Consider the following 27214-nt stretch of genomic DNA (forward strand, 5'->3'; position numbering starts at 1 on the left):
AGGCTAGATACATTTTTTATGCCCGGTAGCTCTGACCTAATGTTCCATGGCTCACAGCAAGTGTCAGCATTCTAGATATGTTTGATATTTCTAGAGTGTGGTCAGCTCAGAGTTAGAACTGCACAAGTGCTGTTAAATATCTTCAATAAAACAGCTATGAACACAAATCAGGCATGTATTTTTAAAATAAACTACCCCAACATAAATTCTATTCCCTGGCCACCTAGGCCATTCCTCTCCCCAACTATTGACTGCTGCTGAACCAGACTGTTCATAACTTTGGTATCCTACATGACCCCAAACTAAGCTTCCAACCACCTATCCTCTACCATCACCAAGTCCTCCACCTCCATAACATTGCCCCACGCTGCCCCTGCCTCAGCCCTTCCACTGCTGAAATCCTCATCTATACCTTTGTCACTACTAGACTGACTAATCCAATGCTCTCCTGGCTGGTCCTCTGCCTTGCACTCTGTAAACTTAGGCTGGTCCAAAACTCTGCAACCCATAAACTAATTCATTCCAAGTCCCATCACCCATCTGTTCTCAATAGTATACCTTAGAACCCAGTGTCAAAATCGTGTTTGACAATTTTATTACGAGTTTTTTGAGGATCTTTGAGATTCTAAGGAACTTGACAGGTAAGATGTTGAGACGATGTTTTGCCTCGTGGAGAATCAAGAACTAGGGGGCACAGTCCCAAGGAATCTCTCATTTAAGACAGAGATGAGGAGGGTCCCTCTCATCAGTCTTTGGAATTCTCTATTCCAGATAGCAGCTGAGGCTGGGCCATTGAATATATTCAAGGCTGAGTTAGACACAATTTTGATTCTCAGGGGAGTCAAGAATTATGAGAGGCAGGCAGCAGAGTGGAGCTGAGGCCATGATCAGATCAGCCACAATCTTATTGAATATCTTGAGGAGGCCAAATGGCCTATTCCATTATTTTATGTTCTTATACCTCATTTTTAAAACTCTCATCCTGGTTTTTAAATCCCTCCATGGCCTCATTCCTCCCCATCTCTAATCTTCACTAGATCCACAACTGTCCATGGTCTGTGCTTTTATGATTCTCTTGCACATCCCTGATTTCCTTAGCTACAACATTGGCAGCTGTGCCTGCAGTTGCCTAGGCCTTAAGATCTGGAGATCCCTCCCTAAACTCGTCCAGCTCTCTCTCCTCCTTTAAAATGCTCTTTAAAATCTTCCTCTTTGACTACGCTTAGGTCACATGTCCTACCTAATATTTTCTTATTTGGCTTGTTGTCAAGCTGTGTGTGATGACACCCCTGTGAAGCAGTTTATGTTGTTTGATTACATTAAAACACTATATAAATATAAGTTGTACTCATTGCTAATCACAAGCATAAAAAGTGCTCAATGGCCCATATTAAATCATCCACCTAGAAAACATGCAAATCCCTCCCCCACCACCCATCACAGCATTCAACTAGCCCACACAGAGGCAGTTGCCGCCACTATCTCTACCTTGAAGTCTCTTACAGGTATTAATGACTACAAAGAAAAAAATGACTAGCTAAAAATCTTCTGTGAATTTGTACAAAGGTCTGCAAAGTAAGTCAGCTTAGCTTCACTGCTAAGTATCCGAGTGTAAGGTGCATAAATAATGAAATAGGTTGAACATGCATGAACTAACACAACTCACTGGGAAAAGGCATTTAAAAAGGTTACCAACATTTAATATGAGAATTATTAACCTGAATTTGGGACTCAATTACAGCCATAATATTACATTTCTTCATTCAAAGACATTTATCAAAAACACATCTAATATTAAAACATTAAAAAGCCACATATAAATTCAACTTTAAATGGGGTCAGGGCCCCAGCTTAAATTTTATAGTCTCTTCCAAAGTTCACTTCAGCCAGTAGCAGGGAATGATGGCTAGCCTTGGTCAGGGAGGCAAGGAAAGATAAAAACAAAGGACTCTTGTTCCTGCATGCTAACCAGTGAATGCCACTGGAAGGTACACCTGTGTATCTTGGAACCAGACAGGGAGCTGACTTGTTCGTGATGCATCATCCCTCTATCCCTGATATATCATTCCCTGCAGCTCAGTCAAAAATCACCACCTGAACAAGACAGCATGAGCACCAACAGTGCTTGTTGATCTGTACTCCAGCACATCAACACCATCTGGAGTGGGGGAGCAAAAGAGGTCTTCTGCTTAGCTGTCATCAGCAAGAATCTCCAAATGCTCTTCCCAGAACTTATCACCAATGATGTCCACATGAAATGGGAGTACTTTGTTACGAGTTCTTTTCACCACAACAGTTTTCCCCTCTGGTGCATCCGGAGTTGTGACCCTTTTCTCAATAGTTTCTTCAACCTTAAGGGGGAAAAAAATCAAAAGGGGATCTCAACACCATTAAATTCACAAGATTAGTAAATTTTGATCTTTATTTCACAATGATAACATGGTATTAGGAATTTAATAACCACAATCTGACCAAGATAAATCTCACCACAAATGCACATTAAAACATAGCATTGAGGTACAAACAAAGGACTAACAGACCCAATAAGATTGTCCTATTTAAAGATCAACTTCACCATATCTTCTGCACTCAATGCTCTCCAGAAGATCAAATTGCCCCTTGAAACCATTTAAACTATCCACTTCAACAGCCTTTCCTTGTAACCTATGCCGCAACTCATTATAATTGGGCTAAAGCGTTTCTCCTGACTGCCTCCACCGGTATTTGAATTCCACATCTGCTAGAGCAGGAATCAATCCTATCCGCTACAGGGCTGTAGCTTGTTCCAAACACTGATACTTCAAGCAACAGAGAAGACTTGCATTTCTATAACATCTTTCATGAGCACATGATATTCTTTCAAAGCACTTTACAGCAGTACCTCTGAAGTGTAGTCGCTGTAGTAATGTAGGAAATGCGGCAGCCAATTTGCACAGCAAGCTCCCACACACAGCAATGTGATAACGACCAGATAAACAAATTTTAAAAGTAAAAAGTGATATTGTTTGAGGGATAAATATTGACCAGGACACCAGGGAAAACTCCACTGCTCTTCTTCGAAATAGTGCCATGGGATCCTTTATATTCACCTGACGGAGAAGATGGGGTCGCAATTTAACATCTCCCAAAGACTGTTTATTTATATTTTTCTTTATTTATTCTATCATGGGATGTGGGTATTGCTGGCAAGGCCAGCATTTGCTGCCCATCCCTATTTGCCCTTCAACTGAGTGGCTTGCTAGGCCATTTCAGAGAGCAGTTGAGAGTCAACCACATTGCTGTGGATCTGGAGTCACATGTAGGCCAGACCACATAAGGATGGAAGATTTCCTTCCCTATAGAATATTAGTGAACCAGATGGGTTTTACGACAACTGATGGTTTCACGGTCACAATTACTGAGACTAACTTGCAATTCTAGATGTTATGAATTGAATTTAAATTCTACCAACTACCATGGTGGGATTTGATCCTGTGTCCCTATAGTATTAGCCTGGGTCTCTGGATTTACTAGTCCAGTGACATTACCACTACGCCACCGTCTCCCCAGACTTGGTGTTTATATAGTGCCTAATTAATCATGTCCTCAGCATAACCAAGTGCAATTCATTAAAAATGAATTATTTTTGAAGTGCAGTCACATTTTTCTCGTAAACAAACATTGTGGCCAATTTGCACACAGTAAGATGGTCAGATTAAAATCAGGACCTTCCATTTCTGTATGGCTGATTTGATGCTGCCTTCAATACAAAGAAAGCCAATCACCTTTTACACATGCACTTATACAGCACAGAGCTCCACCTGCATCTTTCCACATATGCTTCATTCAGCAAGCCAAATAGAAACAGAGCATCTCATTAACCTTTATTGTTGGAGATCAAATCCCATAACAATATATGACCTAAAGAGAGGATTACTCACGCTCACAGAACATCATGCAACCTGGAAGTTTCAGTTACATTCCCAACCCAGAATGAGTCCCAAACAATCTCCGCTGCCACCACAGTCAACCTCCTAATTCCCGCAGATTATAAATATACCAAAGGGTTCCTTTTCCTACGATGTTTCTTCCCTACATTTGCTTTGTTCTTGGTTCCCAGTGAGGGGGGAACACGAGGAGGGAGCTACAGAGGCAGCTGAGTGGATAGCCTCGAACTTGCAATGAAACACTGGTCACAGTGTAAATCCTGGACATCAATGTGGTTGGTATACTAGCTATACTAATATACTCACCTTATGCCATATCAGCACAGTTCCTTTTCTATAAATTTCTGGTTCATTATTGTAGTTAATGTTGAATTCCAGAAATAAAATGTCATTTTTTTCTCCTGCAAGAGTGCCCTATGCCAGAAGTAAAAAAAAATGCATCATTTAGTGAATTAAAAAACATCTCTCCTCAAGTTACAATTTAAAAACAAGCAGTTCCAAAAGTGGCAAGCACAGCACAAGATCTACAGATACTAATGGATGGGATGAAATAGGGAAAGCTTGTGGAATGAAAATTAATGTAAAAGAAAAAGTTATGAAGATCGGAAAATATAATGACAGGAAAGTGAAGGTCAACATCTTGGATAGCAATTGCAATTTAAGTAGCTGGGAAATATCTCGTCAGAAGATGCTTATTACCAGAAGGAAATCAGAGCTAGAGTAACAATGGCAAATAATGCATTCTCCAAATATAAAGAATTTTTCTTCAGAAGAATGAGTAGACATCCTAAGAAAAGAGCTATCAGGATTGTGGTTTGGTGTGTCTTGTTGCACTGTGCTGAAGCATGGATCTTGAGAAAAGATAAAAGGACACCCAAAGACTAGAAAATTGTGAAATGTGGTTCTGGAGGAGGATGGAATGGGTTAGATGGAGAGAACTCAAAAGCAATGAAGGCGTTCTCAGGATGGTGGAAGAGGAAAGATTGTTAGTAAACATCATCAAGAAAAGGTAACAAGGTTGTGTTGGCCATATTCTAAGGCATGAGAACCTGCTGAAGGAGGTGATTGAAGGAAAATTAAAGGGATATAGACCAAGAGGGAGAAAGACAATGACCATGTACACAACTTGAAATTGAAAATGGAAAGGCTCCTTTATGCAACTGAAAAAGGAAAGCTAAGACCACAAGTTATGGAACAATGAGCAGAGAACCTGCCCTTAGGCAGATCACTAGTACTGGTTTTTAAAAATTAAATACTTGCATTTATATAAATGTTATTACAGCCCTCAAACCAACCTGGCATAAGTGTTACTTTGAATCGCAAGGATTTGTACAGTCAAATTGGCAGTCATTTTGCACATCAGGATCCCAGAAACAGCAATCAGAATAATGACAACCTCACGGAATTTTAATGGCACCATTCAGAGACGACCATTCGGCCCATTGTATCTGCACCGGCTCTCCAAATGAGCATTATGAACCAGTGTCATTGCTGTGCCTTTTCCCTGTATCCCTGCACATTGTTTCTATTCAAATTATCATCTAATGCCCTCTTGAATGCCTCGATTGAACTTGCCTCCACCACACTTCCAGGCAGTGCATTCCATACCTGAACCATTCGTTGTGTGAAAAAGATTTTTCTTGCGTCACATTTGCTTCTTTTGCAAATCACTTTAAATCTGTGCCCTCTCATTCTCGATCCTTTTACAGGTGGGAACAGCTTCTCCCTATCTATTCTGTCCAGCCCCGTCATGGTTTAGAGCATCTCTATCAAATCTCCTCTTAGCCGCTTTCTCTCCAAGGATAACAATCTCAACCTTTCCAATCTATCTTCGTGACTGAAGTTTCTCATCCCTGGAACCATTCTTGTAAACCTCTTCTGCACTCTCTCCAATGTGTTCACATCCTTCCAAAATGTGGCACCCAGAACTGTACAAGATACTCCAGCTGAGGTCTAACGAGTGTCTTTTATACATTCAGCGTAACCTCCTTGATCTTGTACTCTTATGCCCCTATTAATAAAGCCCAGGATACTATATGCTTTATTAGCTGCTCTCTCCACCTGTCCTGCCACTTTCAATGATCTATGCACACGTACACTCAGGTGTTATGACCGATGCAGCTGGTAAAGCAGAGTTATTTAAAAATCCCAGAGGGAAACTTTAAACAACTGTCATAGCCAGTAATTTAAGTGTTATGTTTGAGATGTGACTCTAAACTCAGGAATCAGACCACTAGTTCTCGAGGCTTTACATTAAACCAATTAGAAACATTTTATTAATTCACACAGGTTAAAATATATGTACACATGGCTACAAATTACTACTATCATAACTTATAACAAATTCCCAAACTAATCTCCATTAAGGCAACAGCAACTCAGACTTAACCAAAGCGCCAGGCAAAGCATTTTCACCTTACAATTTCAAAATGAGGTTCTTCCACTTTGGAGCCAGTTGGAGGCTTGCAGCTGCCTTTTGATCTTACATTGCCTCTGCCTGCACACCTGAAAACTACTGAAGTTATACCTATCAGCCCCATTGAATGTTAATTCTCATTATATCAACAATTTCTTTGAACTTCACCTTTTAACAATGAAACCCCTTTCATAATACCAATTTTATTAGTAATATAAACATATTGCTTGGTAGCTGTCAGAAAGGTATCAAGTTTTCATCCCACTTCTTGAATGCTCTATTCAAAAAATGCAAATGCATGCTATCTCTCTGTTTATATCTCAAACTAGTACATCAAAGCACCCAGACTAGCTGGCTTTAATCCAATTAGACATACCCATAGACCAAGCCTCTATTTTAAAAGAAAAATATTTTCCAAAATATTATATATTTTAATAGCTTCATGACACCAGGTCTTTCTGCTCCTGCACCCCCTTCAAAATTTCACCCCTTATTTTATATTGGCTGCACACGTTTTTCCTACCAAAATGCACCACCTCTCACTTCTCCACATTGAACTTCATATGCTCACTCCACCAACTTGTCTATGTCCCTTTGAAGTTCTACACTGTCCTCCTCTCAGTTTACAACACTCCCAACTTTGTATCATTTGCAAACTTTGAAATTGTCCCCTGCACACCAAGATCTAGATCATTAATATATATCAGGAAAAGCAAGGGTCCTAATACCGACCCCTGGGGAACTCCACTACAAACCTTCCTTCAGCCTGAAAAATATCCATTGACTATTACTCTCCTTCCTATTTTTCAACCAATTTTGTATCCACGTTGCAACTGTCCCTTTTATTCCATGAGCAATAACTTTTCTCAAATCTGTTGTGTGGCACTGTATGAAATGCCTTTTGAAAGTCCATGTACACCACATCAACAGCATTGCCTTCATTGACCTTTTCAGTTACCTCTTCAAAAAACTCCAGCAAGTTAGTTAAACATGATTTCCCCTTTAGAAATCCATGATGGCTCTTCCTTATCAACCCATATTTTTTCATGTGACTACTAATTCTATCCCAAATAATTGTTTCTAGAATCCTGCCCATCGCTGAAGTTAAACTGACTGGTCTGTAATTGCTGGGCTTATCCTTACAACCTTTTCTTGATGGTACTGGTTATAGGCAGAGTGATGGCAAGGACACCAGAACAGCACTCTGCCCTTCTCTAAATAGCACCATGGATTCTTTAGTGTCAACTTAAACAAGCAGATGAGACATTAGTTTAATACCTCACCTGAAGGACTGCACCTCTGGCAGTGCAGCACTCCTTCAGTACTGCACTGAAGTGTCAGCCTAGATTGGGAGCTCGGATTCTGATGGAGGCATGAGTAGCATGGGTATTAGCATGGGTAGAAGATTGGCTGGCTGGTAAAACACAGTATGCATAAACGGGTCTTTTTCTGATTGGCAGGATGTGACAAGTGGAGTCCCGCAGGAATCTGTGCTGGGGCTTCAGCTTTTTACAATTAATATCAATGACTTAGATGAGGGGAGTGAAGGCATGGTAGCTAAATTTACAGATGACACAAAGATAGATAGAAAAGTATGTTGCGAAGAGAACATAAGAGGCTGCAGACAGATATAGATAGGTTGAGTGGGTGGGCAACAATCTGGCAGATGAAGTATAATGTAAGAAAATGTGAAGTTGTTCACTTTGGCAGGAAAAATAAAAAAGCCGAGTATTACTTAAACGGAGATTGGCTGCAGAATTCAGAGTTGCAGAGGGATCTAGGTGTTCTAGTGCATGAATCACAAAGTTAGTAAGCAGGTACAGCAAGTAATTAAGAAGGCTAATGGAATGCTATCCTTTATTATGAGAGGAATTGAACATAAAAAGTGAGGATGTTATGCTTTAGTTATACAGAGCATTGGTGAGATATCTCGAATAGTGTGCGCTGTTTTGGTCTCCTTATTTAATGAAGGATGTAAATGCATTTGAGGCGTTTCAGAGGAGGTTTACTAGATTGATACCTGGAATGAGTGGGTTGTCTTATGAGGAAAGGTTAGGCAGACTGGGCTTGTTTCCACTGGAGTTTAGAAGAGCAAGTGGTGACTTGATTGAAGTATATAAGATCCTGAACGGTATTGACAAGGTGAATGTGGAAAGGATGTTTCCTCTTGTGGGTGAATCCAGAACTAGGGGCAGAGTTTTAAAATTAGGGGTTGCCCTTTTAGGACAGAGATTAGGAGAAATTTTCTCTCAGGGGGCTGAGAGACTTTGGAGCCTCCAAAGCCGGTGGAGACGGAGTTACTTAATATTTTTAAGGCAGAGGTAGATAGATTCTTGTTAAGCAAGGGTATCAATGGTTATCAGAGGTGGATGGAAATGTGGAATTCGAAACACACGATGATCAGCCTTGATCTTATTGAATGGCGGAGCAGGCTCACAGGCCAAATGGTCTACTCCTGTTCCTGCAAAAGCCTTTAAAGTACCTCTTTCCCATAGAGATATTATAGCTGTCAGCAGCAGCCCTTAGCTATGGAAGTGAAAAAAATAAAAGTTATGCCTTAGAATCCTAATCACTAAGTAGCAACTGCTGCTGAAACTGCACTTATGTGGATACCAGTGGGCAAACAATTGGACTTCACTGTGAGGTCCTCCACAATCAGATGGTCTGTTAACTCTCAAGATTCCTGCAAGAAAGACAAATTTGGTGTGGCTCCGTAGGACAATCCTGATTCTTTTACTACAATACAGGCATGTGGACACAGGAGAAAGAATCACCTGATCAATAATCTTTATTTATCAAATAAATAAAATTACTGGTTATATCAGGTTTATGAGTTAGACACATTTAAACTCTCAAACAACGGACTCATTACTGTAAACTAAACATTCCGATCACTTACGAGAGTCCACCTTCGGACGATTTAGAGTCCCAATAGTTTTCCGGTGCATCTATCGTTAGAGTTCAACACAGAAGGTTAGTTTGTAAGGATAATGCCTAAGGGTGCCAGCAGTCAAGTAGACAACCTTCTCTGCTCATGCATGCCCACTGTAGCTCTATTTGTTCATTATTCTCCAAATATTTCACATGTTTGAGCAGTTAGGCCAACTGTAAAGGTGAACACTTCCCATCTTCCCAGACATTTTTTACACTTGAAGATGTGCTCATCCCTGAGTTATAACCTTAGCAGACACACCAATGCCTAGTATGCTCTCTCTGTCAACATTATTATACCACCAGCTTTCTATTCTATGCTTAAACCTATTAACCCCATAATCTATTACCATTATTCTACATTGTTTACTATTACTAGCATTGCCTAAACCTAAAACTGATAAAGGGGTTTTTTCCCACCAGCATGATACCCCATATCATTAAGAGACGAGAAGAGAAACAAGTGGGAAAAAGACATCCATTTAAAACAAAATTTCACACATGCAATTAAGCAGTCCCAGTCCTAACCCAGTGAGTAGCATGTCAGGATTTTGTACCTTCAGTTTCTCTTCCGCTTCACTGTTGGACAAACCACCTTGCAGCACCAATGCCCAAAAAGTTGTGTTGTAAAGATTATTAATATGACCTATTGATGGAAAACTATTGTTAGTGCAGTTAAAAGCAGAATATTCTGAATAATTTATTTCAATACAAACCTATGCTGGACATGCATACAATGGCCCAGTGGATGACAGAGAATTCATGCACTTGAACAGTTAAAGTAGAACCCATCTTACAGCACGAAGCAGTCACTAATCTTTCAATGGGAAGGAAATTTGGGACAGAGTTGGAATTTTCATCTTATGTTCACTTGAAACATGAAAAAATAAAATTATCTAGTAAACTGTGTCACAGACCACCACAGTGCCTCAGACTATGCTGAGGTATCTTATGTCAGTTGGGGGCAACAGTGGCAAGTCACTTCACTGGCTTTGGGAGAGACTAACTTGGGCTGCAACTATTACAGTTGAAACAGTTGAAAGTGCATTCAAGTGATTTCAGGCTGACTTTATCAGACCTTAGAACACAGATGCATGTACACACATATCGAATGGGATGCTTCCATCCCATTTTAGTGATGAGCAAATACTCACCAAGGCTCACGTGAACAATGGCCACTAGGCCAAGGTATCAGAGAGCCATGAGATCCTGTATCCCAGCAAAGAGACAAAGCCTTTAAGAGGGGAGGGGGAAAATTATAGTGGTTTGATAACTTTTTTAAAAATATATTAAGCAAAAGCATTAGGAAAATGAAAATAATCTCCCTTAAATTGCAAATACAAAAACAACCCAGTTAAATTTCTCACAATCTGCCTGCCTCCAGCTTAGGTAGTCTCGCAGGTTCTGGTTGCTAGGATACAGAACAACTCTCCCATCAAATCCAGGTGGAAATAAGAGGGCCTGATCTTTAAAGTAATCTTGCCAGTAGAAAACAAAGCTGGAAGAAAACTGGGAGACCACATGGCTCATGAATTTGCTGTTGGAAGAAGAGAAAAAATAAAATGAATGTCAATCTCACGGAAAATGAAGTTCTATTTATCTTATTACCTGTTTTATATTATCTTGGTTCTGAAAAAGATCTGCCCTTTGGCTCTAAGTAAATATGCAATCCCAGTGGTACTCTTTGGTTAGAATGTGGGACTTGCAACATGGAGCAGTGAGGCAAATGGCAGAGTAATCTAGATAAGTACACAAGGGAGAAATGAATAGAAGGAATTGCAGATAGGGTTAGATGAAATAAGATGGGAGAAGGCTCATGTGTACATAAACACCAGCATAGAACCAATTAGGCCAAATTACTCACTTCTAGTGCTGTAAATTCTTTGTTTTTATGCTATTTGGGTTAGATAGACCCCATGCTTGATCCTGGCGTATACTGATTTAGCTAATCTCAGTCAGGGCAGTTTAATCGGTGGGCTCCTTTTCCCTTTTGGTGGGCAGAGAAGAGGAGAAATAATGGTATGCGCAAGGGAAGCAGTGCACCTGCCTGCCAACACTCACTGTCTCAGGTGATATTGAAGAACAGCCTCGAGTGAGGTTCCAGGGGGCTGCTGTCAACCCCAGCACCAATCCAGGAGCTGACTGCAGTCAAAAAAACAGTAGCCAACTGGAATTAACATTTCTCCTGCCACTGTCCCTCTCCCACTGCCAAATGAACAAGACTCTCCCATTTAACCCTTCAGTATAAATAACAGTTAATATAGTGGAATATGATTAGCAGGTTGTATGTCACAGAGTTTCTCAAGCACACACAGAAAGGAGAAACCCTCCAGCCCATCATGCTTGTGCCAGCTCGCTGCAGTGTATTATTCTGGTGATGATACCAGAGTTGAATAGGTAATATTGAGGTCAGATTGGATAGAAACATAGGACTTAGGAGCAGGAGTTGGCCATTCAGCCCTCCGAACTTGATCCGTCATTTGAGATCATGGCTGATCTGGTTGTGGTCTCAAATGCACTTTGTCACCTGCCCCCCACAACCTTTGACTCACTTGTCTACCAAAAATCTGTCTAATTCAGCCTTGAATAAATTCAAAACCCAGCCTCTCCTGTTTTCTGGAGAAGAGAATTCCACAGACTAATGACCCTCAGAGTAAAAAGTTCCCATCTTCATCTTAAAAGGGAGACCTCTTATTCTTAAACTGTGTCCCCTAGTTCTCATTTCTCCCGCAAGTGGAAACATCCTCCTGGTATCTACCTCATCAAGTCCCCTCAGGAATTTATACATTTCAATAAGATCACCTCTTGTTCTTCTAAACTCCAACGGGCACAGTCCCAACCTGTTCAACTTTTCTTCATAAGATAAGCCCCTTGTCCCAAGAATGAGTCAAGTGAACCTTCTCTGAACTGCTTCTAATGCAATTATATCTTTTTTCAAATGAGACCAAAACTTCACACAGTATTCTAGATGTGGTTTCACCAAGGCCCTAAGCAGCTGCAGTAAAACTTCTCTACTTTTATATTCCATTCCCCTTGCAATGAATGCCAACATTCCATTTGCCTTCCTAATCACTTGTTTATCTGCAGACTAACCTTTTGTGATTCATGTACCAGGACACCCAGATCCCTCTGTACCAGTGAGTTCTGCAATCTCTTTTCATTTAAATAGTATACTGCTTTTCTATTCTTCCTGCAAAGTGGACAGGTTCACATTTTCCCACATTATGCTCCATCTGCCAAATTTTTGCTCACTCACTTAACCTGTCTATATCCCTTTGCAGACTCTCTACCTCCTCTTAAGGACTTACTTTCCTACCTATCTTAATGTCATCAGCAAATATAGCTACCATATCTTTGGTCCCTTCATCCAAATCATTGCTGTAGATTGCAAACATTGAGACCCCAGCACTGATCCCTGTGGTACTCCACTTGTTACTTGTTGTCAACCCAAAAAAAAACCATATTCCTACTCTCTGCTTCCCGTTGGCTAACCAATCCTTTATCCATTGTAAATAACATATAAAAGTTGATCAAACTTTTCACGTTTGTTGCAGCTCGGGGAGCAGTGGGGCTTGATATTGCAGTGCACTATCCCCATTGAGTCGTGACACCATGCTAATATGTTACCGCCTACACCATGTAATCTTATCTTATGTAGTAACCTTTGATGTGGCACCTTATCAAATACCTTCTGGAAATCCAAGTATACCACATCTACAGGTTCTCCTTTATCCGCATTGCTTGTTACTTCCTCAAAAAAACTCCCATAAATTAGTTAAACACAATTTCACTTTCACAAACCCGTGTTGACTCTGCCTGATCAAATTATGATTTGCTAAGTATTCAGCTATAACCGCCTTAATAATTGATTCTAGCAATTTCCCTATGACAGATGTTAGGCTAACTGGCCTATAGTTTCCTACTTTCTGTCTCCCAGCTGTAAGAAATTGGGATCTTAAATGAACAGATATTTTCTGCATAATATAACACCCGTAAAAAGCTGTCCGAAAAGGCAACAATTTTTAAACAGTCCGTGGAAACCGGCACGGTCGCTTAGTTCATGTTGTCATTCCTAAGTTAAGATGACGTCCTATGTAGCCCCTTATCAATGCAATTGTTTAGAAAGAACCACGATATGACCAATAGCAGGATGGAAACTTAAAAGCTGACATCATGCAGGGTGACGTACAAGGGTAACCACTCGGACATTTGGAATACCTGTCCTGTATCCATTGGTCAGAATAGTTAGATAGTTGATAGATAGATGATTGACACTGGGTTAGCCTCCAGCTCTCAAAAAAAGCATATATAGGTGTTATACTGGTGGTAGGGGGCTGACGTGCTGCGGAAGTGCTGATGAGGTGGCAGTGTTCGTTGGGCAGCTGCCTTCTTCAGATGGATCGGAGGAGGAGGATCAAGAGATCGAAGGAAGAGTTTCTTAACACTTCGACTAGAGAGCGGAATGCTGTTATCACAAGCTGTAACAAGCTGGGTCGTATACTTTTTCTAATTAGTTAATGTATCATATCTAGACTGTTGCTTCTTAATCAATTTAAAATTATTTATGACTAATCGACTTTCTATTTAGGTATCTGTGGGCCCAAATCCAAAAATCTTACACCCTTTTCTTGCATAAAAGGTGTTGCATTAGCTATTTTCTAGGATAGACTAGGTGTTTATTCCCTTAAGTATAGAAGATTAAGGAATGATATGATAGCGATATTTGAAAATGATAAAATGAGTTGATAGTTTATCTCACTACCTTATTTCCGTCCAGAACAAGGTGGCATAATCTTAAAATTAGAACAAGATCGTTCCTGATGTCAGGAAGCATTGCCCCGTCCCGCTTCAAAAAACTGTTGCAACTCAGGGTCAACTGAAAAGTTCAAAATTGAGATTTTCTTTTTAATCAAGGACATTAAGGGATATGGAAGCAAGGCAAGCAGATGGAATTAAGATACAGATCAGCAATGATCTAATCGATGGAGGAACCAGGCTCAAAAGGCTGAATGTCCTTCTTCTGTTCCTATGTACATTCCCTCGCAAGCTTTTAAATTCCTTTTCAAATGCTTACCCATTTCCCTTACAGAAGCGACTTGCTCATTCCATCTTTCAACCACACTCAGCATTAAAGTAAATCGAACCTCTTTCATCCTTCTCGGAATCTTAAATTTATGCCTGCTAGTTTTCTAGTTACTGGCTAGTAGAAAGAGTTCTTCCCTGTTCTCCTCAAAGTTTCTCATAATAGCCTCCATCAGATCTTCTCTTAACCTCAGTTGAAAGAGTCTCCATTCGTCTAGTTTTTCCTCATATCTACAGCCTCAGTATACGTAACCAGTGTATTTAGTAGACATATCATTGCTTCCCCTGACACTCGGCCCACAGTACATCTGAAACAAATAAAACCAGAAAACTAGTCCGTAGTGAAAGCCTCTATTTGTACACTGCACCTTGCTCTCCTCTTAAACCAGTTAGTTCTCTTTTTAAAGACAAAGCTGTATTCATCACTTTGGCCGTAGGCGATCACAACATCATTCAGTTCTTCCATGACAGTCAATGCGCATTTAGTCATCAAACGGAGGGCCCGGTCATCGTTGGGCTTTTTGAAACCGTGCTGATCTGCAAACCTGAAGTCAAGAAACTGGTTTAAGTAAGAGTTGACCAAAAGGCAGGAGTTTCAAACAGTAGCACCTTTGCATACTGAACAGAATTTAGAAAACAAATATATTACACCAGGATGCGAAGCTCTGGCCCGACTCCACATGACAAAAGGAGAAGCACTTGCCTCTAATTCAGCAGCAGAAGAATCTCAAAGTCGAGTTGCTAAATAATTGACTAAGGATCTGAACCCAGACCAATTTTCTCCTCCCAAATCCAGGGCTACCGAGGGCAATTGAACTCTTATCCCAATATGAGATCAAAGGCTTGTGGGTTTTTACTGGCTATGTATCATAACAAATACTGATAACTAGTTTTACATGACACTCTTCTTTAAAAAAAAGTCTGGCGACCTTTAAAAAGTAGCATTTATTGCCCTTTCCCAGCTGCCTTCAGATGGTGTCACAGATGGGGCAGATCAGGTAAGGGGTAGCCAGTTTCTGCACATTAGTCATCCAAGTGGATTTTAGCAACAATACAACAGCTTGTATTATGGTCCTAGCCCACAAGTGACCAGATGTATTGAATTACCAACCTGTTTTGTTGATATTTGAACTGACACCCTCTGGGTCATTAAACTGGTATCACAATCGCTTGCCTACTCTATTCTTTTTCCTGTAACCATTAGTTTGCAAAGGTTTATAGTTTCATTGCTTTCATGTGCTATTTATGCAATGGTTCAGTTAAAGCCTCGTTCAAAACTAAGTGACTTGGGAAGCACACCAACTTAAGTCAACCCCCAATATATGACTTAGAGTGTGTCCATTGACTAACTGTGGATGACTAGTAACATGAAAGCTTGCACATGCCACTGAATGTGAATAAATAAAAAATCCTCTTTTTCTGCATCTCAAAACTGTGGAACTCCTTCCCTCTCAGTCCTTCAATCCAGAGGACTTTTATAACTGAAGCTTGGTGTAATCTAACTTCTACTTCTTGAGAGACCACCTCCTCTTTTAAAACTTTCATGTCTTGCAATATCTACACCCAAGATTTCTCAATTAAAGGAAAATTAAAACCCTACCCATCTAAATGTGCGGCAACACTTGTACAAGCTTGGTTGATGCATCATTGACCTATTCAAGATACCATTCTGTTTAATGGCCAGAATTGCATCGTGCTTACATTCGCTCAGCTGATGGCACTCACTTCCTAAGTTAGATAGAATGGGTTTCAGCCCCATTCTGAGATTCAGCTCATAATCTCAGTTAACATCAAGGGTGCTGCATTATCAGGGATACCATTCAGAAAACATTGAAATGAGTTCCTGTATGTTCAAGTGGATAAAAAAGATGACCTGAGCAACATTTACTCTCTCAGTCAGTACCAACAAAAAATTGTGGAATGTTGCTGGCACGGAATGACACGTTCCTGACACTTCAAGAAAGTATTGACTTGTACTTATATATCAATGAGGTAAAACGTCCCAAGACACTTCACAATCAATCAATCAAAAAAAGGAGATATTAGAATAGGTGACTAAAAGCTTTGTTAAAGAGGTAGGTTTTAAGGATCATCTTAAAAGGAAAAGAGATGGAGAGATATAGGGAGGGAATGTAAGAGCTGAGGGCATAGACGGCTAAAGGCATGGCTGCCGAAAGTGAAATTATGAAATTTCAGGATGTTCAAGAATTGTAGCAACATACAAGTACATTTGGGTTTATAGAGCTGGACGGATGCAGCCATCAAAGAATTTGAACAGAAGGATTAGAATTTTAAAACCATAGCCGGGATCTGGTGGTCATAGCCGTGTGGTTAAGGTGATAGACTATAGATCCATTGGGGTAATTTTGAGGTGTTTGAGCCAAGTACAGAGAACCAATATGGATTTGTAACAGCTGGGTCATGTCTAATGAGTGTAACTGAGTTTTTTCAGGAAATGACTAAAGTAGTAGACAGGGGAATATCTTTGGACATAGTGTATATGGGGTTGCACAAGGCATTTGATAAAGTCCCACATTAGAAACTTTTAGCTAAAATTAAAGCTTATGAAATTGAAGGCATAATATTGACGTTGTTTTGAGATCAGTTAGGTGATAGACAATAGTAGGGACAATAGGCGTGCACTTGAATTGGAAGAAATTATTAGCTGTGTCCCACAAGGATCTATGCTATGACTCAAGTATTCACTACATTTATTGATGGCTTAGAAAATACAATAGAGAGCTATATTATCCAAGTTTGCCGATGATGAAAATTGACAGTATAGTAATTCGTGTAGATGGGGGCATAAAATTACAAAGACATTTATAAAGCGAGTGGATGGAATGGTAACAGATGGATTTCAATACAGATGAGTGCGAAGTCATTGATTTTGGACCAAAAGAAATGAAAAAGCGTGAGCATTATTTAAATGGTGAAAATCTAGAACAATGGAAGTCCTAAGGTATTTAGAGGTTGATGTACACAGATTACTAAAATGTAGTAGTCAGGTACAAAATATAATCAAAAAAGCTAATGGAATTATAGCCTTTATAACAAGGGGCCTAGAATAATAAAAGAAATGTAGTTTTGCTATAGCTATACAAAACTCTGGTTAGACCACATGTGGAATAATGTGTACAGCTCTCACCAGGCCACAGAAAGGATATACTGGGCTTGGAAAAAGTGCAGCAGATTCACCAGAATATTATCAGGGTTCCAATGGTTAGATTAGGAGAGATTATGTAAATTAAACCTGTATTTCCTGGAACATAGAAGATTAAGAGGCGAGTTAATTTGAGGTGTATAGAACTTTGAAAGGAATCATAGGTAAAGTAGTTTTTTCTGCTGGTGGAGGAGTCTAGAACAAGGCCACATAACTTTAAAATCAGAAGCAAGCCATTTAGGAGAAATGTTAGGAAACACTTCACAAAGTGTGGTAGAAATGTGGAACTCTCTCCTATATAAAAAAGCTAACTCAATTAATAATTTTAAAACAAAGTGATAGATTTTTGGTACATAAGGGCTTTGAAGGATATGGGGTGAAGGCAAGTGGGTGGAGTTAAGATACACACCATCCATTCTATAACGAAACAATGAAACAGACTCAAGGAGTTGAATGGCCTATCTTGTTCCTATGTTGGTGAACGAGGAGCCAAAGTAGATCAGCGAACGCAAATGATGGATGAAGCTGACTTGGTGCAAGTTGAGATACAAACAGCAGAGACTTAGATGGATTTTAAATTTAGGGACTGCATAAAACACCTCAAAATGCTTTGAGGACATAATCAACCATTTACTCTTCTACATTTTATCATTATGTATTGCATGATACTATGCTTTCCACTCACTTGTGAAAATTCCGGCCATCCAGTCGAACCACAACCCAGCAATTTTGCAGACAGGTATCATCAGCTTCAAAGTTGCGAACATATTCAAATTTACTTTTAGCCATAGTTTTGTGACTTTGAGCACGCATGTGTCGCATGACCCAAAAGAATCCACATCCAACTGCACTTGTTTTCCTATTGCATCTGGAAAGACCGGCTGCAACAGCAGCTTTTAAAAGTCGTTTCAAATATGCCCCATACAGCATCAGGTGGTCTGCAAAAGTAAAGAGGCTAATGCTTAATATCATTACCAAACTCTAGAGTGCACAAAGGTTTAAGGTGCTATCGTTTTCACAATCTTTTATTCAGTCACAAATACAGCCTGCATTTATAAATCATTAACGTAATAACAAAAATCCCAAGTCATTTAGCATCCTGCATGAAGGCCACAGTCAGCATTTTACCAACATATTACCCTACAAAGTTATGGTATGTGGGTCTGGATCAATGTTCCTTCCAAGTTCCAACACAGGATAATCACAAATTGCCATGAAGAAAAATTTATAGCACACAAATGAATAGGCTGCACACAACAAGTTGTCAGAGGAAATGTTGACCTAGACCCATGCTGCTGTATCTTGATGGCTAATCTCTTGCTTTTTTTGCATGCTTTTTTCCCTTTTCTGCTTTTCTCTCCCAACCTTGTCCCAAACCCCACCCCTTTGCATAACAGCATGAGAAAGTGCATCAGAAAAACAGGCAAAAGAAAGCAAGGATGAGTTCTAGCAAATAGCAAAACTGGTGATGGATTAACAGCAGCGTTAATGTACAGAGCTGTGAGCAGCCTCTACTGGCAGAAAAAGCCTACTGCACCTGGTATTCCCAGGCAGTCTCCCATCCAAGTACTAACCAGGCCTGAGTCTGCTTAGCTTCCGAGATCAGACGAGATCGGGCGTTTTCAGACTAGTGTGGCCATAGGCATTTGCTAGCTGGTTATTACTTTGCTTAAAGGCATGCGGTACTGTCATTCAGCCCCATCTATTAGCTCAGAGAATTTATTTTTCCCTTTGCCACCTTATCCTCTTTCAGCACTCTTCCTCCCACAGAAACAAACCACAAGCACTACCCTTGAGCTTCTAACAGTACAGTAAAACCTGTAGACAAACCCCCAAAAAACCAAAATTATAAAAATGACACTGACAGCCCCAGATAACTTTACATTATGATGGATACAAACTGCCCTCTGAATTGTGCAAATTACAAACAACAGAAAAGTCCTCAAATTTCTCAAAAAGTCCTCAAACACAGGTACTTGTGAGGCGGCAACAGATGAAAACAATGGCTTTTCTGTAACGAGGCCGCTTCAGCCAACATCCAAAGAGTAGGGAAAGTCAACCCTTCCAACCACCGCCCCCAGGACTGGATACTAGCTTAGTTTTGTCCCAGAGACAGAGAAGCCTTTGCCTGGCATGTGACAGAGAGAATTTGCTGCATGGTTTGGTGGTTGAGCCAGAAACCCTCAGTTCATTTAATCTGCACCTAAAGTGCTGTAACCTGCAAGGCTACAGACTGGGTGCTGGAAGGTGGGATTAGAATGGGCAGCTAGTTTCTTCTGCTGGCACAGACATGATGGGCTGAATGGCCTCTGTCTGTGCTGTAACTTTTCTATGGTTCTAACAGCCCATTCCACAGAAATCAGACTGGTACTTCCACAACAGCTCGATCAACAGTTCGACGACAGCTCCTCACACCCCGCTTCCTGTAAGGACTCCATCCCATTCTCTCAGTTCCTTCGCCTCCGTCGCATCTGTTCTGATGATGCTACCTTCAAAAACAGTTCCTCTGACATGTCCTCCTTCTTCCTTAACCGAGGTTTTCCACCCACGGTCGTTGACAGGGCCCTCAACCGTGTCTGGCCCATCTCCCACGCATCCACCCTCACGCCTTCTCCTCCCTCCCAGAAACATGATAGGGTCCCCCTTGTCCTCACTTATCACCCCACCAGCCTCCGCATTCAAAGGATCATCCTCCGCCATTTCCACCAACTCCAGCATGATGCCACCACCAAACACATCTTCCCTTCACCCCCCCGGCGGCATTCCATAGGGATCGTTCCCTCCGGGACACCCTGGTCCACTCCTCCATCACCCCCCTACTCCTCAACCCCCACCTATGGCACCTCCCCATGCCCACGCAGAAGATGCAACACCTGCCCCTTCACTTCCTCTCTCCTCACCGTCCAAGGGCCCAAACACTCCTTTCAAGTGAAGCAGCATTTCACTTGCATTTCCCCTAACTTAGTCTACTGCATTCATTGCTCCCAATGCGGTCTCCTCTACATTGGAGAGACCAAATGCAAACTGGGCGACCGCTTTGCAGAACACCTGCGGTCTGTCCGCAAGAAAGACCCAAACCTCCCTGTCGCTTGCCATTTTAACACTCCACCCTGCTCTCTTGCCCACATGTCTGTCCTTGGCTTGCTGCATTGTTCCAGTGAAGCCCAACGCAAACTGGAGGAACAGCACCTCATCTTCCGACTAGGCACTTTACAGCCTTCCGGGCTGAATATTGAATTCAACAACTTTAGATCTTAAACTCCTCCTCCCCCCATCCCCACCCCATTTCCTCCCCCTCCTTTTTTTTGTTTTCAATAATTTATATAGATTTTTCTTTTCCCACCTATTTCCATTACTTTTAAATCTACAACTAATACCTTGTCAATCTTTCCACCCCACCCCCACTAGAGCTGTACCTTGAGTGTCCTGCCATCCATTCTTAATTAGCACTTTTCTTAGATAATATCACCACCTTCAACACCTCTTTGATCCTTTTGTTTGTGACATCTTTTGATTATCTGCTCCTATCACTGCTTGCTTGTCCATACAACCACCCCACCCCCAACTTCTCTCCCCCCACCCCCCACCTTAAACCAGCTTATATTTCACCCCTCTCCTAACTATACTTCAGTTCTGTTGAAGGGTCGTGTGGACCCGAAACGTCGACTCTTTTCTTCTCCACCGATGCTGCCAGACCTGCTGAGTTTTTCCGGGTAATTCTGTTTTTGTTTTGGTACTTCCACAAGATGGGGCCTGGGTCTCCAGGGCATTATCAGTAGATAATATGCAACAGTCATTGAATTAACTTCCTGCTGCAGTCTATGTACCCTCTCTCCATTGAGATCATCCTACTAATGCTGTAGGGAGCTGGAACCAGAGCGTATCCAGGAGGAGGCTGGAGATCAGGAATGTTGGATGCTGTTATCCACAATGGTGTCTGATATAGGGGGGCTCAGCACTTGGCAGGTGAGGAGTGGATCCAAAATCCAACGGTATCTCACTGGGGTGGGAGGGGGAAGGTGGTGGGTTGGTGTGGAGATGCGACGGAGTCTGGGAATGTCTTAGGGAGCAAAGGAAGAGAAAGGGAAGTGCAGGGAACTAGGAGTCAAGAGACTGGGACTCCCAATGAAGGGTGGGGTGGCCAGCATCATGTTTTGCAGAGCCAGGAACAGCAGAAACATGGGCTTTGAGAAGAGGTGCAGCCAGTAAACTGGAAGAACCAATGGGGGAAAATGAGAGAAAGGATCTTAAACTGAGGGCAATTTTCCACATTGTCAGGTAATTGCCAGTGTTGTTTCTGTACTAGAACAGCTTGGTTAGGGGCACAGCTAGCTCTGGGGCACGTCTTCAATACTATAGCTGGGATGCTGTCAGGGCCCATAGCCTTTAATGTGTTCAGTGCTTTCAGCCCTTTCTTATCACATGGAGTGGATTGAATTGACTGAAGTCTAACATCTGTGATGCTGGGAACTGAGGAGGGGGGCCCAGAAGGATCATCTACTTGGTACTTCTGGCTGAAGGTGGTTGCAAATACTTTATATTAAATATGAAAGGGAAGGGCATACAAATATGAAAAGGAGGAATATAATATCCGGAGGAAAAAGGAGGTAGTGTACCAGGGCCTGAAGGCATCCTACTGTACTGTAATTTGTTTTCCCTCTTTGCCTGCCCAAGAGTTAGAACCATAGAATGATACAAAGCACATGTCTGTCTGATTCACCAGTATATGTCCCTCTGAAATCCATTACCACTCATTGCATACAACATTTCCAAATTTTTACCTGCAAACTTTGAAATTTTGCCCAATATATCCAAGTCATTCATAGAAAAAGTGCAGTTGTCACAATACTAAGCCCCTACTGTCCCTCCAAACTGAAAAGAAAACAACGATTCACCATACTTTTATTCCTTAGTCAGTTTTGTATCAATGTAGCCAGTTTCTTTCATCCCAAGGCTTTCAATGTGCTAACAAGTCTATTGCACGGTGTTTTGTCTAACGCCTTTCGAAAGAACATAAACACAATTCAATCGCACTAGCCTCAACAACCACCTCCGTTACTTCAAAGTACTCACTCAAGTTAGCAAATATAATTTGCCTTTAACAGATCCATGCAGACTCTCATTTATTAGCCTATGCTTTTACAAATGCCAATTTATTTTGTCTCAAATCTCCACCAGTGACATTAGACTGACTGTAGTTACCAGGGAGTGTAATGTTTGCAATCCTCCTGTCCTCTAGAACCACCCCCCCTTCCAAGGAGTGGAAAATTGTGGCTAGAGCCTCTGCAATTTCTGCCCTTACTTCCCTCAGTAACCTAGGATGCATGCTATCCAGACCAAGTGACTTTTACTACTTTTAAGGGCCTCCTCTTTATTTTTACCCTATCCAAAAGTCACTGCTACCCGCTTTACTACAGTGGCAGTATCCTTTTCTCTAGTGAAGGCAGGTGTAAGCAATGATTTAATATCTCAGCTGTGGCCTGTGCCTCCACAGGAAGATCTCCTTTTTCAGTCCCTACTCAGCTGTATTCTTCCTTCAACTGCCCTCGTATTATTTACGTATTTATATGAGTCTTTTGAGTTCCCCTTTATATTAGGCACTAAACTATTCCTCCCTATTCCCTTTCACAAATAATTTCTGTATTTCTATATTCAGCTTGGTTTTCTACCGTATTATGAACTTTACAATTGTTATAAACTTCAGTATGTCAAGCAGCACATCACCCAACTTCAGGTGGTAGAGTCCACTGTTTCCCATTCCCGCCAAATATTATCAGGTAATACTCATTTTAAAGCAGTATTAAAGGCAGAGCAGAGGGCAGAGGAGCAAAGGTGAAGGATGTGCAAGTAGCCACATGGAAGGAAAGCTCTGCTCAAATTGCAGCAAAGACACCATCACTTAGGACTGACTGGTAAGCCTGAAACGAATTGGGAAGAATCACTGAGTGAGCACTGGGTGTTGAATGTGAGAAATTTCCATATAGATGCATTCTGCTGAGACTGCTGGCGAAGAAGGTAGATGGAGCTTTACTCTGTATCTAACCTGCGCTGTACCTGCCCAGGGATTGTTTGATAGGACAGTGTCAAGAGATCATGCTGTATCTAACCTGCCCTGTGTTTGCTGCTCAAATTGGATCCTTGAAAAGTAGTGTTCCTTTCTCTAGCACCAAAAGGGAAGGAAAGCCATTTCTTCATACCCACATCTCCCCAGCCTCAGCTTTCAGCACTGGTCCAATGCCTTCTACCTCCCACACCCCCATCATCCCCACTCCCTTCATGCACCCATTGCCCCGTCTTCTCCCCCCCCACATCATCCCCACTCCCCTCTTGCACCTACTGCCCCAACGCCACCCCCACACCTCACCAACCCCCCGCCTCGACACCCCCCCCCCGCCAAGTTCCAACCCCTACCTCGACACCCCCCCTCCTCGACAGCCCCAGCCTCAGACCTAGGCGCCACCCACCTCACCTCAACACCGCAGCGCCACCCTCCCATCAACACCCCCAGCGCCAAACCCCCCCACCCACCTGGACAGCCCCAGGCTCACCCGCCACCACCCCCCCTTTACCGGCCCTGCCGTCTGCGGGACCCCCTTTACCGAGCCTGCCGTCTGCGGGACCCCCCTTGACCGGCCCTGCTGTCTGCGGGCTTGTCGCTCCCCCCTACCCCGGGCTTCCATCATCGGGGAGATGAGAGGCCGCACCGCCTTCTCTCACCTTGTACAAGGCTTCATCTGCCAACTCGGCAAAGCGCTCTTACTTTCTCTGTCAGCAAACAGCTCCAGACTGTCAACCAACCTGCTCCGAGATTAAAAAGCACCAGTTACGCTTCCCTCGCATCCCACAGTCTGGCTCCGGGTGGGCCGCTCTGAGGCTGCGCAGAACCGCAGGCCACGCGCTCAGACTCCGAGCGGAACCACTTCCAGTTAGGATGGTGGTTCACCTCTCTCATAACAAACAATAAAATAAAGTAAATCAATAAGTGGGAGAGTTAACCAGCATTATAAAAATTACTGTTACATGTAATTAGTCATAAATTCCCTCGCTGCCCTCATCCGTGAGTAATTTGTACTTTCACACATTTGCAAATTTTATCTCTCCCTCCTTCTCTAGTGGTACATCTCGGTGACCGGGGCGATGATTGACAGACTTGGCCACGCCCTCCCATGAGTATCCGCCCCTTTTCCTCAGGCCCCGCCCCTACACGCGCCCCCTTACCGTGGCTCCGCCCCTCTCCAGTGTCTCCTCGCCGGGCCCTGCCCTCTCCCTGTTGGCCCCGCCCAGCGGTGACGTCGCTCTCCCTCCCGATTGTGACGCGGCGCCGGGACACGTGCCGGGCAAATGATTTTCAAAAAGGTTCGATCCGTTTGTTACCAACGAAACAAACCCAACAAAAGGGTGAGGGCAGTGAGTGTGGAGTGAAGAAGGATCCCATTGACTGAGATCACAATAAAATAATGATCACAATGGAGGCATCTCCGAATAAAGCAATCCAGGTAAACAGAGAGCCAAAAGAGGAGAGATTGCAGGTGAAAAACGGCATTGGGAAACACTTGTCAAATAACCAAAGGGTTATTAACCTTTTGGGAAAGGAGGGTAAAAATGAGGTTGAATTATTCCTCAAGCATCGCACCCAAAACCAATAGCACCTAAATGAAAATTCAGGACTTCTCTTTATGGCATTGAAAAAGAAGAGTAATTTGTAAATATATTTGGTGGCATCATCTTGGATGAGGGACAACTAAAAAGCTGCCAAAACTTGATGGGTTCTCTTAAATCACTTTTTTCTTGCTATCTAACCAAATGTGTCCTCTTTCTGTCTTGCATTTCAATTGGAAGAATTGCTATTCAATTACTATTCAACGCCTTGAGTAGATGATGTGCTTTGCTATTTTCCTCCAGCAGCAGATATGGGATTCCCCTTTCCTCCCCCATTCATTTCAGAGGATATGGTTGAAATGAGCTGTGGATGGTTAGTTGGGAGGCTCTGAAGTTTGGTCTTGTATGTTGGGTACAGTAATAGCCTAGCCATGGGACTGATGAGTTTAATACAAAAGAAACATTGTGCTGTGTTGTAAACATCTAATAATATTAGCAAGAATGAGTACAGTGTTTCAATTGCTGTTATGGGAGAACAAGTGTTACCAATATTAAACCATTGCCAAGATTCACCTATTAGGTGATGTGTTGCATTTATTAATCAGAGATGTAGGAATGAAAGATTAATGCATTGCTCTTGGTACTTGCTGAAGTGTAGTCTTGTCAAATATCTTAAACAACAGGACAAGTTCAGGTGGCTTCAAACCAAAATCTGAACCCCAGATTGAGTTAATATAATTCTGTCAATGTGGGCAGTATTACTACTTTTCACTTCCAGTGTTTTTGGTCTGCGCTTGGGTATCCTAGCAGGCATTGGCAGTCAGGACACTCCCTGCAGTTAATGTGGGATGACATGCTCACTGAGGGATTACCAATTGTGATGTAAGCATTGCAAATTTATTGAGTGATAATCTGCACTTGATTACCAGGAAATGGGACTTTCAGTGTGGCAATCGGGCATTTAATGTTGCTGACATTCTGACATTTTGTGTGGAAAAAAGGTGCAGATGAGACTTGGACTACATCACGTAGAAACTGTCAAGGTAACCTTCTTCAAAATGTTTAAAGGAAAAGCACAGTTACATGCTTTATATTGTAATATAATTAACAATTTGCCCTTTTAAAAATTGAAATGACTTCTAAACTTTCATTGGTTTTTGGTCGTAATGAGGTTTCTAATGCCTTTCACACTGCTGTTTTTCCAAATTATTGAGATGCAACTGTTCATGTTGATTTTGCTCTATCGTAATAGTCTTGCCTCTGTCACCAATTTGGATGCTCAACTCAGGATTTGAGATCACATAATCTCTGGTGATACTTCAGTATAGTACTGATGGAATGCTGAAATGTTGGATATGCTGTCTTTTATATGAGTTGTTTAAATGTGAAAGATTCTCTGGCTCCTTGAAGATTAGGGAATTTCTGTATTTTCCTAGTCAATGTTCACCCTTCAGCCAGCATCATCAAACCAAACTTACTGCTTGTTTGTCTCATTTACTCTGTATGGAAACTTTTTTTCCCCAAGAATATACCTTATTCAAAACTTCGTAAAAATACATGACAAAATATTTCAACTTGAAAATGACAGAAAACGCAATAAAATTTAACTTGTCTCCATAGATGTTTCACTCTTAGGTGCCTCTGTACAATTGTAATACTCTTGATATTCATAATATACATTCTATGTCAGGCATACAGCCTGGGGGTTCGACAAATTTTTCAGCCTCTCAATGTACTATGACTGAAAAGTCTTAACGACCTTTCACCATTACACTTCTGCAGTGGCTGCCCCAAGTTTTAGTGCATCTCCCTTGCTCTGTTTGGGAATTTGCTGTGTGCAAAATGGCTGCTACATTTACCCACATAATAGAGACAACACAGTAATTGGTCATGAAGGACTTAGGGTATCCTGAGCAGGTGATAGGTACTGTACACATGCACCTACTTAAACTTTATTACAAAGATTTATTGGAATAAGAAGGAAAAACAAATTACCCCCAAATTATCAGAAAATGCTATGACTTACCTTCAGACTGTTTTCTGTATTATTATTTTAATTGAAGATCCTCCATCCTTAGTATCTCCTTCCTATTCTAT

At 41.7% G+C, this 27214-nt stretch overlaps 1 protein-coding gene and 1 non-coding gene across 6 annotated transcripts in view; both read right to left on the bottom strand.

The window, feature by feature from the left end:
* Positions 1-1678: 1678 nt before the first annotated feature.
* thg1l (tRNA-histidine guanylyltransferase 1-like) overlaps positions 1679-27214 on the bottom strand; it is a 30570-nt gene continuing 5034 nt past the window's right edge. Inside the window, exons 2-8 of one of the 5 annotated variants that reach the window (XM_078550522.1) lie at positions 24279-24463; positions 18204-18456; positions 14724-14900; positions 10641-10810; positions 9831-9919; positions 4233-4340; positions 1679-2351 (exon numbers count right to left, since the gene is read on the bottom strand). In XM_078550522.1, coding sequence (XP_078406648.1) covers positions 2190-2351; positions 4233-4340; positions 9831-9919; positions 10641-10810; positions 14724-14900; positions 18204-18448 — 951 coding nt within the window. In that variant the 5' untranslated portion in view covers positions 18449-18456; positions 24279-24463 and the 3' untranslated portion in view covers positions 1679-2189. Of the gene's footprint in view, positions 2352-4232; positions 4341-9830; positions 9920-10640; positions 10811-14723; positions 14901-18203; positions 18457-24235; positions 24486-27214 lie in introns of those variants that run through there. The other 4 variants (XM_078550523.1, XM_078550524.1, XM_078550521.1 and 1 more) reach the window with 4 other exon arrangements.
* On the bottom strand, positions 19044-19162 carry LOC144686146 (5S ribosomal RNA). The gene has a single exon (XR_013577850.1). It is a non-coding gene; the product is annotated as a 5S ribosomal RNA (ribosomal RNA).

Source organism: Cetorhinus maximus, chromosome 10 (genome assembly GCF_964194155.1).
Source record: "Cetorhinus maximus chromosome 10, sCetMax3.hap1.1, whole genome shotgun sequence".
Lineage (NCBI taxonomy): Eukaryota > Metazoa > Chordata > Chondrichthyes > Lamniformes > Cetorhinidae > Cetorhinus > Cetorhinus maximus.